We start from the raw sequence: 17,020 nt of genomic DNA, 5'->3' as shown, positions 1-17,020 counted from the left end.
AACTGAAAAGCCCGGGGTAAGCACATGCAAGGTGCTGTTTACAGAGGTTGCTTTAAGCCTTCTCCTCAAGAGCTGCTCCTTGCTGTTGTGCTGCAATTCAGAAATACTGGGCTGAAACCAGGCAGCGTTCCCACGAGATGCTTGCAGAGGTGTCTGAGTTTACATTTCGCACAAAACTGATCAAGAGCTTTGTGTGATTCTGATTCCCTTGCATGTCTAGATCCAGCGGCAGCCCAGCTGTGTGTACTGTTAGTACGCCCGTTTGTGTTGCTGTCTGCAGCTGATGGCTTTTCTTGGGGGGAAATTTGCAGAACTGAAATCTTTCATCTGGATGTTCGGAGAGGTTTAGGGGCTTCTGAATGCCTTTTTCTGTTTGAACTGCCTCTCCCCCTTTTTCCCCAAAGCAGAATAGCTTTCTTCTGAAAATCTGCTGCTAACTACAGCTTTCCAAATCACTTGTCACTTTGGCAAATTTAAGTCATCTTTTCATTACTGGCTGTTTAGGGGTTTTAGTAGCAGTGGATTGCCTCTAAATTCATAGTAAAAGCCTGACATGTAACACAAATGCTCTTCCAAACCCTGCAATTACTAATGCATTCTCTTTCAGCTCTTTTTATTAGAGCTTGTAGACATTTTCCTCATTAGAAATTCACCTAGCAGCTCCCTGCTCATCCCATTCAAGGTTTCTCATCTCTTTTATTCTCTATTTGCATGTACTAGGGCAGAAGTATTACCTTGTGATGAATTTCTAAATGATGGAGCCACACTACAACCTTCTGCTTGTTTCTCTTGCCGGTCCGTGTTTCTCTTGCATGGACTGTCCTGAAGTGCTTGGGCTTCAGGGAGAGGCAAAGGCATCGGACACGTGTCCAGCTGATGTCCAGAAGTGCTTCTGCACTCACTTGGGTTTCTCTCCTGTTGGTCCTAAGCTCTTAGGTGCTAAAGAGGATGGACATGAATTTCCAAAACGATGTTAAAAGCCGTGGCCGTGGCTGTACCTGCTGTCCAAGGGAGGCGTTTGGGCACCCCGCTGGGAGCATCTTCCCGAGGGGGTGGCACCACAGGGACCTGCCAGGTGGTGCCACCAAGGCGCCCCCTCCTCGGAGCGCAGCGGTCTCGTTGCCCTCTGAGCTGCCAGGTGAATTACCAGCACCAACTAGTTCACACTGTTAATGGATGAATTATGGTGATGACTTCGGGCCTCCAAAGCCGAATGCATTGTGGACCTGCAGGACGTGATTTAGGAAGCTGGCAGACCTCCGGATGGCTTCTTTCTCTGGACTAGTTTCTAGGCACAGCTGCAGCTTGCTGGCTGCGTGACCGGCTGCGTACCTCCGTCACTGTCTTCTCAGCAGCATGAGGGTGCTCTTGGTTTAGTCCATCAAAATGCTCCAAGGCGAATTAACTGAAGCTCTGCTTCACTTTTCTTCCCCAGAAAGAGCTCCTGAGTGTTGCAAGAAAGCTCCGAACGGTTTGTTTTCCAGGAACGTGATGTGCCTGTGGGCTAACAGGTGACACTGCATCGCCGTGCCCCAGCCGTTTCAGAGCAAGGGAACGACTGGGTGCAGCCACCCGTGGAAAGGACGCCCTGCTCCCTGCCCTCTCGGCAGGGCTTGGCACCCTGCTGCCAGCGTTGCCCCCAGGGACACGGACATCTCAACATCCCTTTGTGCGCCCGCGCTGCTCCCTTGGCTGGGTTAACCTTGGCGCGTTCTCGCTGTGCTCTGCGGGTCCCGTGATTTAAGATCTCCAGTCTCGCTGGCAGTGCTTTGTTTGGGTCGAGTTGCCAGGAGGCTTCTCCGTTTCCGGCCCTGCACAATAAATCTCGCCGTACAATGGGTTTGCCAGCTGCTGGCGGCCTCCTTCCCGTCGCTCTTTGCAGGCTCGATCCCGACTTTGTTTGCACTGGCCGTCTGATGAAAGACGTCCCCGTGTAATTAAATACCCGTGATTAGTTCTGATCAAATAGCAAACTTCCTTTCATCTCCTCTCCTGCTGGCCCAAGGTCTCCCGGGCAGGTGTGCCGCAGTACATGGGCCCTTTGTGTCCTCGGGAATCTCCCCCCGGCGCCTCGGCAGCGCCCGCGCGCACCTACGCCGGCACCGACACGCCTGCGGCTGCGCGCATCCTTACGGGACTGCAACCCCCAGAAGGATCGCAGCCAAGTAATTCATGAGGACCCGGGCCAAGTGACTCAGAAGTCAGAGTTACAGTTTCTCTCCTTGACTGGCCCCATTGTGAAAGCCAAAAAACAAAAGCAACCTTGCGCCAAGGCCGTTGGGGTGGAAGCGGCGGCTTCCACGGGGCTCCCGGCTTTGCTCAGAGGGGGAGATGGGCTTTTGTTGGGCGCTCGGTGGGCTGGAGATCGGCTCTGAGAACCATGCTGAGGCGCGGGACCCACCAGCAAGGTCAGTGGGGCCGTGGGATGAGGATGAGTTATGCAAGGACGTGCCGTCCTTGAGGCACGCCCCAAATTACAGATACCCGAATCTCGCTTCCTGCACCGGTGGCGGGTGACGCTCAAGCAGCACGCTCCCGGTTTGGTTTAACTGGTTGAGCCTCTGGTTCCTTCTGTCCCTGCTGCTCGAGGGGAGGCGCTGGGGACTGCTGGGACCAGGGTTCTTGCTGGGCTTGTCCAGCTGACATCCAGCCCCTGAACCGGGCGCTTTGCCTCGAGAGCTGCTGCCACCCTGGGCATGCAAACAGACGGGCAACAGTGTGAAAAATCCCAAATCACCCACCACTTCCACGGCAGGCTGGGCTCTTCCCAGCAGGGACAGCAGGGGATTTATTGCTGGTTGAGCTCGCCAGCGGCGGGGACCAAAATCCTCGGGGAGCTGGGAGAGCAGTCAGAGAGCAGCAGCAGCAGCTCCGGGCTAGCGGGGAGAGCGGAAACACCGACGTGCTCCAGCAGCGGTGAGACAAGGTCACAGAAGGGAGCCGCATCGAGGGCTGTCGCGTACGGAGATGTGGACGTGCCACCCGGCTACCCCAAAACCCAGCTTGCCAGCGGGCTGCGTCCGCCCCAGCCTGGCTCCTTCTGCCGCAGCAGCTGGACAACGGGACAGGGACCGAGCGCTTCAGCCTGCCCGGCGTGTGTGACGTGGGTGTCTTGTGCAGCACAGCAGTACTTGAAACTGCCCACAAGAGTCACTGTTGCTTTATCTAAGGAGCCTCCCTTCTCTCTGCCTGTGGGCTGTGTGGTTTCTCCCAGCCAGCCAGGTCTCCAGATGCGATGCTTTTCTTCACTGGCAAGCCTCAGGCCGGGGATTTGGAAGGATTCAGGCATCCGCTGAGGATGATGAAGGAAGGTTGGCACGTTGCAAGAACGACCTTTCCGACAGGCTGCTCCGCGCTGGTTGTGTCTGTGCGGGGCTACCAGCAGACAGCCTTTACCTTCCCTGGCTGTGCCGCAGGAATTTTCTTTCCCTGTTCGATTCGCCCAGGGAGCACAGCGTGTGCTTCGGAGACATGTGGCCTGAATTAACCTCTCTGCAAATGGTTTCTAAGTAACAGCAGTACATGTAGCAAGATAAACTGTGAAGCCTATTTATATTTACCGAGATTTTATTAACCTTTGAGAGGATGACCTTATGCAAAAAAAAAAAAAAAGAAAAAAAGAGATAAAGTGGCAAAAACATTTTGGGTACTTAGCAGGGGGTGGTTGTTGTTTTTAATCCTCTCGCTCCTTGGTTGTTTCAGCCTTGGCAAGGGTAAACATCCACTGGCGTTCAAGGCATTCCCCATTTTTACAGCTGCAGAGGCATTAAATCTTTGCCTGTATTAGCACTTTCAAGGTCAGCCATGATGCAAAACTCGAGGCACTGCATCGGCTGTGTAAGAGCTCCTGATTTTCTTCCCTTACTCTCCTGGCTGCTGCTGACTCTTGTGGTGGATCCAGCAGCGGTGTCAAAGTCCCACACCGCTCCCGGGTGTCCCCTGGGCTGGCACGCGAAGGGCAGGAATTGATTTGGCTGTGCTGGCCCTTCCAGGGCCAAATCCTTCCCCAGCGACCCATCGCTGGGATTCCAGCTGAGCCCATGTCAGCTGACGTGCACCCATCTCAGCCCGGGGTCCTTCAGCTCATCTGGTTTGATAGCCATAGCAGAGTGAGTTAGTGACTCGAGCTTCAGCGTTGCTTCGTGGCTGCTTTGCTTGCGCTGGTGGGGCGCGGAGGAAAGGTGCGAGCAGTTTGCAGCTGGGTGGGTTTGTTCTGTTGTGCGCGGGCAGGATGTGCAGCATGGGGCTGCGCACCGCGGGGAGCGATGCTGGACTCTGTGCTGAGCAACAAGGGCTTCAAAAAGGGTGGGATTGCTTTAACAGACACAAAAACATGTAAAAGAGGACCACAAGCCAGGCACCGTTTAGTTTGCCTTTTGGTTACCAGTTTTTTCACGCTTCGGGCTGTTTTAGTAAGCCAAAGTTGACAGGAGCCCAGGAGCGAGGCGCATCTCAGGAGGCAGCCCAGGGCTGTGCCGAAGTTGCCGCCGTTAGCATCGCTCCAGCAGAGTTTCCATCAGAGTTGCAATAAACAAGCAAACAATGGGAATGTGTCTTTTGGGCACGGTCTCCTGTCGGAGCTTGTTCCCGCAGAACTAAAGCCTTGGAACGAAACCCATCAGCCGGGTCCCTGCAGAAGGGACGCCTGCCCGCCGCGGCACCGCGCAGCACCGGAGCTGGAGGAGAAAGCTCGCCGGGCGCAGCGGGACGCAGGAGCACGTGAGGAGCCGGGGGAGGAGAGGCTGCGGGTGCACAGAGGAGCTCCCGGTGTGCAGGGCAGGCAGGGAGCTGGCAAACGGGTGCTGCTGGGCTGACCTTGCCGGGGCTGGATGCCCTGCAGCAGTCCTGGGCACGGCTTCCCATGGCGCTCCTCCTGCACGGGCAGCCAGAAGGAGCTGCAGCTCCGTGCCTCAGTTTCCCTAACTGTTTAGGGTGAGTGATCGCCGTTCGCCCAGAGCTGAGCAGCGAGGTCTAGCTCAGCCCCTCGCCTGCCAAGCCGCTCTGCGGCTCCTCGGAGGATGGTGCCACACAGACAGAGACAAAAGACGGTGGCATTGTGCGATGCAGCAGGGAGAAGAAGCCTTTGGCAGTGATATTTGTTAATATGCCTAATGAGGTGGCCTCTGATCTTTGCAGTGCAGCCTGGAACAACAGCGGGTCCTTTGTAAGCGTACCGTCAAAAAAGAGCAGAGGCAGAACGTGCCCCGTGTGAGGATTTATTAGCTTTTTCCCCCCCTGATGATCAATGCCCCTTTGATTTCTGAAACGGAATGGAAGGATGAGGTTTGCTATCCAAGCCCTTGCTCAACAGGTCGTTGAGGCTACGTTTTAGGGATGTAGGGGGGAAGGAAGGTGGGTTTTTGTTCCCGGCCAGGGGATGTGGACGGGAGGGACCCGAGGGATCGGGGAGGGTGTGTCTTCATTGTGCTAAATCCCGCAGAACGTGCCTGCGTGATGCTGCTAAGCTCCTGGTCAGTAATTACGCGCCGCAGCAATGCCCCTAATCAGGAGGAAAGACTTCAGGAAACTCCTTTGTCCCCGGTCCCTACCTTTAACCTAGAGACTTTATTGCTGTGACTGGAACAGGAACAACTGAGAAGTTCAGCCCTCGGCTTCGTGCAGGCTCTCGGAGCTCCTGCAGCTTTTCCAGCACCTCGCAGCTTTGGTGGGTGTTTTCTCTTCTGCAAGATCGTTTCGTGCTTACTTGAAAAAGCAGAAAGAAGAAACCGAGGAGGTGCCTGGGCAGACGCCGGCTCGGTTGTGGTCGTAGTGGCTGGTTTCTCTCTTGAGGTCACACTTCTGCAAGTGGCCGGACTTTCCTGGCTGGTTTGTTTGCAGCTTTCTTAGGCACGGCTCCAAGAAAGCAAGAGGTCAGGAGATATGCGCTGCGAGCACTGCCGCAATCCGGCCTCCCTGTCGGCACGTCGGTGCCCGGGGTGAATAACCCCGGTGTGTGCGTGCTGACAGCTCCCTCGCTGCCACCTCCGGGGGCCGGGGAGCCCCAAGGCGGCCCCTGCAGGTGGCATCGCTTCGCCGGTGCCCCGTTAGCCTTTGTAAGCTCGTGCACAGGAGGAAGCAGGAGGGAAGAGGTGTTGTCCTGAGGTCGAGGCAGGGAGAAGGCATCGCCCGCACGTCCCAGCCTTCCTGCCTCTGCCCTGGGCGGCGTGCGATGGCCACCGGGTGCTGGTGGGACTTGGTTCTGTGCTGAGCGCACAGTAACTGGTAGCAGAATTGGGGTTTTATGAGCCTAGCTCTCAACCTTGGTCCTGGTTTCACCAGCAGATGTGGTCGGTGTTCCTCGTGTTCGAGAGTTTGTTGATCTTTCCATAAGGCTGGCGCGAGGTCCCCAGACAGCCGCGCTCGCTGCTCTGACGTTGGTTCGGCTCCAAGCGAAGGTGGAAGCGGCTTTGTGACCTCCTGCGTGAGCTGGGAGTGCAAGGCGTCGAATTTTAGCCCACTCGTTAACCAGATCTCATCTTTTTTTTTCCTCTTACAGAAACCAGGCAATGCGGAAAAAGTTAATTTTGTACTTTAAGAGGAGAAATCATGCTCGCAAGCAGTGGGTAAGTGATTCCCGCGTACCCTATTTTATGAGTATAAAGCAGCGTAATTCATTATGTCAGAAAGAAAAGGGATTTTCCCAGCAGGGACCTGCTGAGCGCTTTGCCCGCTGCATTGTCTTTTTCCTCGCCGTGGCATCTCTGATGCTAACAGCAACTCGGATGCAAAGGTGAGGTCCCCGGCCCTGCTGCGTGCAGCACCCCCCTCCGCGAGCCCCCCGTGCGGAGCACGCACACGGGGTTGGCTCTGTCATGGGGGAGCACACCGATCTCGGAGAGACCTCTCCTAGGGTAAATGGCTGTTTTGTGAGTGATTGAACCCCGAGAGATCCGTGAAAGAAGCTGACTCCGCTTCTGATAAACGATCTGGAGGCCGAGCTGCCTCTTTGCAGCTGGTCACCGAGCGGTGTTTTAGGGACGTGTGGTTCAGAACAAAACCAGGCCCCGGCCAGGTCATTTCGGGACAGCCTTGCCTGCAAGGTCGCTTCCAGCATCCTTCCAGGAGGGGGGTTCCGGCTGCGTCAGGGGGAAGGTGGGTGTTGGTAGGAGACTTCAGAGCGCGGTTCCGGGGCCCTGGCAATTAGAGGAGAAAGTTCAAGCGGGATTTGTCGAATTGCTGCTTTCGGCGCTGCCAGTGGCCTGCTGTAGTAGCCAGCGGGAGCTGGAAGCCGAAAGCAGCTGGCTGGCCGTGCTGCGCAGAGGAGGGGAAATGCCAGAAGCAACCAACGACCCCGAGCGGGAAGCGCGAGGTGGATTTTGCGGTATCTCGCTGTTTACGAGCGCGGAGGGTGATTCAGCTCACCACAGAGGGCTTCGGGTTTCACCTGCAAGGTGCCAACACCCGTTCCTGGTGTGTGTCTGTGCTGGGTCGGACTCAGGTGCCAGCGTCAGGGTCTGCAGTTGCAAATGTTGCAGGTCTGAGCAATTTCTTTGGTGCTGGTTTCTCCGGCACTGCTCGGGGGAGCTCTCCTGCCACAGCTGATGGCTTCCGCAGCAGTGGGAGGCGGATCGGCGTCCCCTTCCTCAGGGCAGAGATGGCAGAGCTTGCTGCGGCCTTACTGGAACCAGGAGGGAACCGAACGGGAGCCGTTTGCTGGGGGAACCGACCAGTTACTGCGCTAAAGCCAGACTGAGTCTGTCGTGAATATCAAGGAGCTGGGGGAAAAGGTTTAATTAGGCTGCAGGAGCACGGTTCCTGAAATACGGCCCGCAGTAAAGTCGCCTGTCATGCAAAATAGGTGAATTTCTGCCAGCCGGTTTATTCAGTGTCCTTGAAAGGGGATTTTTCAGTTTAGGGAAGCGTTTTGCCTATTCTACAAAACAGGCAACAGAAGGTTGCTGAATTTGCAGAGCGAACACATTTGCTGATTCTGTTTGCAGAATGGGTGTGCTTAGCTATTTTTCTGCCTGTTCTGTAGCAGGCCCTATTTTTAGCAAAGCCCATCGACGTGCCAGCCTTCCTTGCTGGCTCTTGCCCTTGCTGGTGCCTTGCCACCGCCTGGGGCCAGCTGGAGCAGGGGCTGAGCACACCCCTGGGTTCGGCCACGAGAGCCCCCCCGGAAGAGCCCGCGGGGATTCCTCCTGCTCCACCAGGGTCGGCACAGCAAAAGGCTTTGAATTGCTATCAAAGAGGTGACGCTGCAGAGAGAGCAGGGTAAAGGGAGCCCTTCTGGACGCAAAAGGTTTATCTCCGTCAAGCAGGGAAGCCAAACGGTGCGGCTAGTGTAGGACTGGAGCAGCTCCTCCTGCCACCCTCGCTCTTCTCCTCCCCACCGAGGAGCTGCTCCGCTCCCCGAGCCGCGAGAGCGTGGGCTGCAGGAGGGCTTGGGCTTGGCGCAGCCTGCAGGCTGCCTTCAGCTGCTACGGCAGCGTTACTACTCACCCGCTTTTAGATCAGCGTGTCAGGTCCGATTTGGCTCGCCACCGCTCGTGTGATGGAGAGGCTGGCGGGGAGGATGAGCCGGGAAGGGGAGGAGAGGGAGCACCGAGGCCAGAAGCCGGCGCAGGCGTTTCTTCAGGAGCGGACACGCTGGCTCGGGGCTGCTCGGAGGATGCTCGGAGAAGGACTAGATGCTCCTGCTCCCGAAGCGCCTGACCGGGAGCCTCTCCTGGTGCTCGAGCTGCGAAAACCTGGGGGCAGAGTGCTGTAAGGGGCCTCTGACCTTTGCGTTTGAAGGGTGGCAGAAGATCACGTGGAGCACGGACCCCAGCGGGACCGCAAAGCACCGGACAAGGATGGCCCAGCCCCACCCAGCTGTTCGGAGGGGGAAGATTTGGGGGTTTGGAGCATGCCACTCGTGAGGCGGGGACGGCTCTCTGGGCTCCCACTGCTGGGTGGGAAGGGGCTTTCGGAAAGCAGCTGCGGGCCAGAAGCTCTCAGCTGGCCTGTGCAGGAGCTGCGCGCGGGAGGTTTAGGTGTGGGGGCTTTGCGCCTGGAGAGGGGCTTTTTTTTCCTGGAGAGCTGCGCCCAGCGCCGCTGAGGAAATGTGTGACACTGGTGCTGCTCACGCCAGCTGTAAGCCCAAATAATAACAAATTGCATCAAGGAAGGGGAAAAAAGCCCTCCCTGAGCCCTTGTCCTGGGTGAACTCGGTGTCCTCAGGCTGTGTGGGGCTGGAGCAAGGCTGGCTCCCGGCCACCAGCTGCCTCCGGGCGCCCCGGCTCGGTAAACCCTGCAGGGTATTTTTATCCTCTTCCCAAACACGACGCTCTGAAAGCGAGAGGATGCAGCAGCGTTGCTGGCAGGGTGGGAGCTCTTGTTTGTCGTCGGGCCGAGACGGCATCGCTTCGGGAGGGGTGAAGACGCAGCAGCTGCGATTTCCCCGCGGTGCCGCGGTTCGGTCGCGTTACCTACAGCTCCTCGCTCGTGGCGTGAGTCCCCTTGGCAGCTTCCAGGGCGTTTTTATTTTTGCTCTCATTCCTCGCTTTCATCCTGCAGCCGTTTCCTTCGGCTCCCGATGGAGACGAGTGCCTCCTGTGCCTCCATCGGGGGCAGGACTGCCTCTGGCTGCGGGAATTAATTTATCTGAGGGGAGAGGGTTAGTGTGCATCACCCCGGGGTTTGGAGGTGCTTCGTCTGTCCTGGGTGCCCTGAGAACTGCCCCCAGGAGGTCGTAGGATCATGAGATGGGTCTGCTTGGGCCACGGCCAGGCCCAGGATGCCAGGACCAAGCCCGTAAGCCAGGATGGGAGCAGCACCAAGCTTCGGAGCTGCCGGTGCCCGGCGCCATAGCACAGCAGATCCACTTGGCTCAGTGTCACCCAGCTGCCTCCTGGGCTGAAATTGGGCGTTTCCGTCCTTTTGGTGGGTTTTATCTCACCCTGCTTTTTTTTTTTCTGGTTGCTAAGAGAGTGAGACGAGAGCAGGGTGCATCTGGGAAGTCCTGCGGCGCTGGACTTCCTTCCAGCCGTAGGATGGTGGCGGCGAGAGATGAGTTTATTTCTTTGAAATCTCGATTCGCCCCGTTGCTGCTGCGGTGACTAATGCACCGGCGGCTCCTGAAACCAGCCCGCGGACTCAGATCAGTAGCGCAGGCGGAGGGAGGCAACCTGGGGTTTGCCATTGATTATTTTGCAAAGCGCCATCTGCTTTCGCTTCCTGATTTGGGGCCTGCGAGGCCCTTGCTTCGCTCAGAACGAAACCTTAAAATCCCCTCTGGCTGCCCAGCTGCTCTCACGTGAGCATCCCTCGTGGCACGGGGCGGGGGCACGGCGCCGCAGGCACCTCGGGCGGTGGGTGCCCTGCTCGGGCACAAGGGCTGGCCGCAGCAAGGCAGGGCAAGGGCGGCTCGAGGCCGCCTCGGGTGGCGGTGCAGGAAGGCTCGCTTGTGTCGCAAACGGGATTTTAATGCTCTGGGTACCTGCCTGCTCCCAAAAACCCCTGGGGAGGAGCGCGGTTGCCACAATCGGGGTGGAGGAGCCAAGGGCACCGCGGCTGAGGGCTGGCTGCCACCGCGCCGTGCCGCTGGAGTGCCAGCGCCGGTGCGCGTGGGTGGAAGGGGTTGCCCGGTCTGCGCTGCCGTGGCAAACTTCTCCCGGCACGGCGAGCTGTGGCCAGGGGAGGCGGCGCCTCCTAAATGACAGCTCTGTGGCTCCCTGACGTCGGGGAAGTCGAGGCGGGTGCCCTCGGAGCCGCCGCGGTGCTGCGGGTGTGCGCGGTGCGTGCACGGCCGCAGCCTCGGGCACACATCCTAGCCAGGAATCCCAGATATTTGGGATCCGTTTCTCGCCACCACCTTGCCCCCGCACTGCAGTCCCTTGGAGGTCCTTATCTGGCATCAGAGGTCTCCAACCCACCCAGAGGGTTTTGCTCTAAGTGTTTGGAAGCGGTGATGATGTGGAGGGCATCGTGCGAGCTCTGACGATAGTAACGATGACAGGGCCGTGCCAGGCACGTGCTGCATCCCGACAACGCTGCTAGTAATAACCTCAAACCACACATCAGCATCTGAGAGCTAATCCTTAGTGCCGTGAAATCGCGTTGTCCCACCGACTGCAGCAGGAGGGTTCCGTGCACCTTTAAAAGCTTTTTCCTCCTAAAGCTCCAGCCCGTGAGGATGAGTCTGAGCGCAGCGCCTCTGGGAGCACAGCCCCCTGTGTGCCTGCGCCCAGTGCTTTGGGAACAGCAAGCTGTGCTGTGCTTGAGCTCCCTGTCCATCTGCTGAGGCGTGTGGAGCTCAGCTCCGTGGGCTCGGAGAGCGGCCCGTGGTGTAGCTGCCCAGGAGTTTCTCTGGGGCTCTGGCTGCTGAATCAAGCACGCAGGGTGTTGGAGGATGCTCAGCAGAAGGGGTGGCGGGTGAGCAAAGGCACGCCGGGCGACGGTCCTTGTTCTACCAAAGACGTCGGGCTTGGGAGGGGAAAGCCTGAGGGCACCTGCTGGGCTGCACTGCGAATCTGCCCCTGGGCTGGCCCCAGACCCCGGAGCGTGAGCGTGTCCTGCTGGCCCGCGTCTCTCCAAGCAGTGTGACTCACGCTCAGCCATCGAGGGAAGGGCTTTGGGGAGCTGCCCTCTCCAGGCACATCTCCTGACGTCCCTCTCGCTCTGCCCTTCCAGGAACAGAAGTTTTGCCAGCGCTATGACCAGCTGATGGAGGCCTGGGAAAAGAAAGTGGAGCGCATCGAAAATAACCCCCGGCGCCGTGCCAAGGAGAGCAAAGTGCGGGAATACTATGAGAAGCAATTCCCAGAGATCCGGAAGCAGCGGGAACTGCAAGAGCGCATGCAGAGGTTAGAGGAGAAGCGGTAGGAAGGGGCTGGGCCGGTATCGGACAGCCTTTCTCTTTTGTTTGTCGACGGGCGGCGGGAGGACGGGCTGGGATGGCTGTCAGTCCCATTTCTCCCCTTCTGGTCCCATAACTGTGGGGTGCACCGAGTGCAGGAGCCAGCAGGCAAGTCACCTGCTGCTTTTTCCCCAGGGCGGCTCCGCGCAGCTCCAGCAGGAGGAAAAATGTCAGGAATGCGGCTGCCCGCTCCCCTGGCTGCTGATTTCCCGTCTGGCTGCAGCAGAGCGCAGAGGCAGCTCCCTTTTCTGGCCACCTGACTGGGATGGCACTAATTAGTTCCTCATTGCTAAGCCCAAATGACGATGTACGAGGCTTGCAGATGGATTTGGTCATGTCAGGGATTTAAAAGGTGCTTGTGCTTCGATGGGAGCGTGGGCAGGGGCAAGAAACATCTGCAGAGGTTATAGGAACGACTGCAGACGATATGAAAGGAACAGTGTCTCCCTGAAAGGGGTGTCCCTGTCTCTGCTGTCCCCCTCTCCATTTTCTCCTCCTCATTGAAAGCACAACTGAGGTCACGTTGTTTCCTGCCAGGAGGAGCTGCAGTTTTGTGATCCCCGCCCTCCTTGCCGAAAACTCCCCGTCCTTCCCACTGCAGCCCAGGGACACCTGCTGTGCGCAGAATCCAGCTGCTTGCGTCCGTCGCTGCCTGGTGCCCTGCAAACAGCTGGATGCCTGAACAGTTCCTAATCAGTGGCTTTATTTTTATCTTAAAGAGAAGGGGATAAGTGGTTCTGACAGTTGTTTTAAAATTGTACCTGCTTAATGAGAAAAGTTTGAGTTCCTTGGGACCTGTGGCTGTTATGTCGGGCGATCCAGGATGGGAAGTAGATGTTATGTTGATGGCTGACCTTGATTTCAGCGTTCCTGCAGGATTTGCAAACCAGACGCAGCGGCACAGCGCTGGTTGCTCAGTCCTAGCACTGGCACCTTTGTGCTATTGCTGTGGGGCGATGAAGTGGGCACGAGAAAATACGGTGGGAGGGCCTGGTTGGGTGTGAAACGTCCCGTTGTAGCGATGCAGGAGGTGGCTGTTGGCACAGGTGAGGAACGAGGGGCACGGGGTGCGTTTTGCAGCGCGGAGCACAGCACAAAGCAGAGCACCAGTTTCTGAATGTCCCTTGCCCTTTCCCAGCAGGGTAGGACAGAGGGGCAGCGGAGGGCTCTCCATGTCGGCTGCGCGCAGCGAACACGAGGTGTCAGAAATCATCGATGGGCTCTCGGAACAAGAGGTGAGGCCGGCTCTTCCTTTCCCCTCCTCTTTACCTCTCACTCCGCTCTTGTCCAGGGAGACCAGGTGGAGTAGCACCAAGCCCCACGGTGAATTCAGATGCCAAATCCCACCAGCCCCAGGCCAGGCTGAGGGTGGGCGGGCTTCCCTGATAGCTGGTGGCCAGTAGGTAGGAGTTAGTGGTGTGTGACTGCCTCTTAGGGACGTCAGACCCCAAGCACCCCACAAACACCTTGCTGCTGTTGGTTCTACCTGCAGGTGGAGGTAGGAAGCGAAGGGAGCCGGTGCCCTGGCTGACGGGCAGAGGGGTTTTTCTATTTCCTTGTGTTTTGAATGGGCTGTGCAGCCTGACACAGGGGAATCCTATGGAATGAATGGTTTGTACGTGAGCCAGTTGGCCCACATCTTCTGGGAGTGCTCCATTCATCTTGAAACATCCCCGTGACCTTGGCTTCGTTTGGATCTGGTTTCACAAGGGTTCCACTCACTTGGCACGGAGGCGAGCTGCAGTGAATGGCTTCGTGCTTGGGAGGGGAGAGCAGCCATTGCCCAGCAATAGCTGAGATGTTTGCTGCCTGCGCACGGCGCTGGGCTGCAGGCAGCTTGCTGTTAGCAAGTGAAGGCAACCACGTGGAGGGCGCGGGGCTGAGGAGCAGAGGGAGGTGTCACGCTGTAGTGGAGGTGGCCAAGGGGGGTGTTGCGTGGCTGCCTTTGGCCTCCCGCGCAGCGCATGCTGCTAAATTCCACTCTGGCCTTCTGCTAAGCCCAGAGGCTCCGCTTTGCTTTGCTCAGAGGAGGCTTTGAGAGCCTCCGTCAGGCTCCAGCCCTTCCCGGGACTGAGGGAAGCCAGGAGGCTGGAGCCGGGGGGCAGCTTGCTGGGAGGTTGGGCAGTGTTCTGCAAGGAACCAGCGTCTAGCTGTGAATTAACGTAACTGCAGTTGGGACCTGGCCTCCCCGGGTCAACGGCTGGGATTTATGTCACCGGTGCCATCCCGGGCGGCAGGGAGGACTCCGGGTTACGGTGCTGAGAGCAAACAGAAGAGGGTGACGAGAGTGTCCCTTCGTCCCCACATGGGGGATTTGTGCTGAAGGACCACGGGCAGCCCAGCTGGAGGGGCAGGGCCAGCGTTCAGGCAGGGGACAGCGCAAGTGAGACGTCATTTGGCCACCGTGTTGGGAATGGCTGAGGAAACCGGTGCGCCCAGTCTGTGCTGGCCTGGCCTGCAGCCTGGGCTCTGGATGGGCTTAGTGCTTGGGCTGGATGCAGCACGGGTGTCAGGTTGTGTCCCAGGGCGTGCTGCTAGCAGGAAAGAAAGGAATCGCAGCCCCGTCACAGCGACATCCGATCTGCTCACGTGGCTGAGGGAAGTGGCCGGGTGGTAGGAGAGCAGCTGCACAGCTGGCAGGAGAGGGGAGCGAGCTCACGAGGGACCGATGCTGTCAGAGACGGGAACCTGGCCCCCGGGAGCAACCCAGAGCACGTGGAAACAAAGCTTGGGGGTCTGGGGTAGCTCAGAGACACTTCAGGTTGAACGGAGGGAGGAAAGGCAGAGACTGTGCTGGGAGGCATCCTGTGGGGCTTCCTGTGGGTCAGAAAAGGTCTCCCTCTGCGCACCCTTCAGAAGGCTCTGCAGAGCTGACCCTCTGACCGGGCCGCTCAGAGGGGACTGAACCTCCACGTGGCCGTGGCTGTGGTGTCTGGTCCCTGTGCCACTGCTGCTTTGACTTGTCTCTCGTTGCGGATAGGAGCTGTTTTCCCTAAGTCAGGCATTTCCACCCCGTATCTTAAAGCCTTTTATTTCAAAAAGAAAGATTAATTGCTTCCTGGCTGATGGCAATAGCCTCTTTCAGCGTTTAATTTACAATTACTCCAGCACTAAAGCTGCCTAGTGCTTGCTTTTCAGTTCTCCTGTTCCTCCGCCTGTCCTTCCCCCTCGAACATCTGTCCCTTGCGGTCCCCGCGGGCCGCGGTGCTGACCGGCTGTTCTCTCTGCTTTCCCCCAAGAACCTGGAGAAGCAGATGCGCCAGCTCGCCGTCATCCCGCCCATGCTCTATGACGCCGACCAGCAGCGCATGAAATTCATCAACATGAACGGCCTCATGGACGACCCCATGAAGGTCTACAAGGACCGGCAGGTGATGAACATGTGGAGCGAACAGGAGAAGGAGACCTTCCGCGAAAAGTGAGTGCAGCCCGCGGACGTCTCTGGGTAGCCCTTGGGAACTGCGGGATGTGACCTGCCTGCTGCCTTTGGCCACGGCCCCAGCCTGCTGAGGCAGCGGGTGGTGGTTGCAGGGAGCAGCCCCGGCACGGGTGCCCTGGGTGAGTTCCCCGAGGACTTGTCTCGCACCCGGGACCCGGTGTGAAGACAGAAGCTCGTGCTGTGGTGCAGCCTCTGTCGCTGTGTTCGCCTTGGACCTGGGGGCAGGGTGATGCAGGTGGACAGAAACCTATCCGTCAGGCCTTCGCATACGTTTGGTGTGTTCGTGCCCTTGTGATTTCGCTCTGCCTGCTCCCTTGCAGAGATCTGGGAAGCTGCCGCTCCCAGCAGGGAGAAGGCTCAAAGTTTTTCTGTTTTCACTCCCCCTGTTGTATCAGCCAGTTCAGGTTCAGAGCCAGTGAAACTCAGAGCTGCGTGCAGCGTGATATTTTTGGATTACCTGCATGTCCGGGGGGATTCTCGGGGCTGCCAACATCAAACAAAGCCATGCAGCCCACTCAGGTTACAGCCTCCATCCGGTGCTTTCCCTCAGCACCGTCCCGCTGCCTGTAGGATTTGCCACCAGCTGCTGTTTCCATGGCTGCATTCCCACACCAGACAGAGCAAACTCTGTCTGCATTGTTTTCTCCTGTTTGCAAGCAGTGCTTGAGAACAGCTTGGCTCGAACGACTGGGATCGCTTTGGGGATTTCTGATCCCAGGGTACTGCTACGCTGCCAGCCGAGCGTGGGTCCCAGCTCAGCCTCCCGTCCAGCCTCCCCCTCACCTCGTACCCCAGCGGGGACCCCGGTGCTGGTCGCACAGTGGACCGGAGTGTACTGGGTGCCCCCGGCGTGCCATGGGTGTCCTTAAAAACCGAGCTGGAGTTCAGCCTGCAGCAGGCTGAGCTCTGCAGGACGCACGGAGCAGGCACTTCCCCGGGAGGTTGCAGCGTGTTAGGTGTGGCGGGGAGGCTGCGTGTTTGGGCACAGCTCCGATCACGAGGTGGTGGTGGCCATTAGGTGTGTAATTTAGATGATCCACGGCACCCAGCAAGAGCCCAGGAAGCCACCCAGGTGAACGAGGGGAGCGCTGACACCGAAAGCCACCCTGTGCCAGAAAGTCTCCTTCCCTTCCCCTGCCCGCGACAGCCCCTGCTTGCAGCCGAAATAAGTCATTGTCGGGACGGACCAAAAATGAACAAAACAAGGAAAACAGCTCCAAGCCTATTGTAGAGGAGAACCCTCATTGCTAATTAGCCTTAAAATGTGACACTCCAAACAGCAAGGCTTGCACGCAAATGACGCAAAGGCTAATTACTCGCTCTTTAATAGAGGGGCCATGCCTGGCTAATGGGGCTGGAAGGATCCACACCCAGCTCTTGCGTCCTGCTGTGCACGGTGGTTTCTGTGTCATCGCTGTGGGTGATGCGGAGCTCAAGGCATGAATACAGAAGGGTTTTGGGGCTCTCACAAAACTCAGTTGTGGAGACTGGTACGTAGGAGCTGTAAGCAAGGCCCAAGGAGGGCTGCCCCGGTGCCCTCCCCGATCCCAGTGCGCGGAGAGCTGAGCTACCTTGGGTGCTGCAGTGCTGGCCTGGGTTTTTGAGGTGAACGTGGGCTGTGCTCTCCGTGATGGTGGCTCAGAGGCAGCATCCTCAGCCTGTGAAAGCCTAGCGCGGCCTTTTGTTCAGCCCTGGTCACAGGGGCTCTCGGAAAAAGCAGCTAGGCATTGCAAGGCCTGCAA

At 58.0% G+C, this 17,020-nt stretch overlaps 1 protein-coding gene across 24 annotated transcripts in view; it reads left to right on the top strand.

Moving 5' to 3' along the window:
• The window catches only part of NCOR2 (nuclear receptor corepressor 2), a 234,396-nt gene that overhangs the window by 136,957 nt on the left and 80,419 nt on the right, over positions 1-17,020 (top strand). For 15 of the 24 annotated variants that reach the window (XM_066979204.1, XM_066979212.1, XM_066979211.1 and 12 more), the window contains 4 exons: positions 6,497-6,563; positions 11,614-11,801; positions 12,978-13,074; positions 15,079-15,257. In XM_066979204.1, the coding sequence (XP_066835305.1) occupies positions 6,497-6,563; positions 11,614-11,801; positions 12,978-13,074; positions 15,079-15,257 (531 nt within the window). The remainder of the gene's footprint in view (positions 1-6,496; positions 6,564-11,613; positions 11,802-12,977; positions 13,075-15,078; positions 15,258-17,020) is intronic. The other 9 variants (XM_066979209.1, XM_066979219.1, XM_048073906.2 and 6 more) reach the window with 3 other exon arrangements.

Source organism: Anser cygnoides, chromosome 17 (genome assembly GCF_040182565.1).
Source record: "Anser cygnoides isolate HZ-2024a breed goose chromosome 17, Taihu_goose_T2T_genome, whole genome shotgun sequence".
NCBI lineage: Eukaryota > Metazoa > Chordata > Aves > Anseriformes > Anatidae > Anser > Anser cygnoides.
Note: the sequence above shows the minus strand (reverse complement) of the source record. Positions and strands in the feature narration are given on the sequence as shown.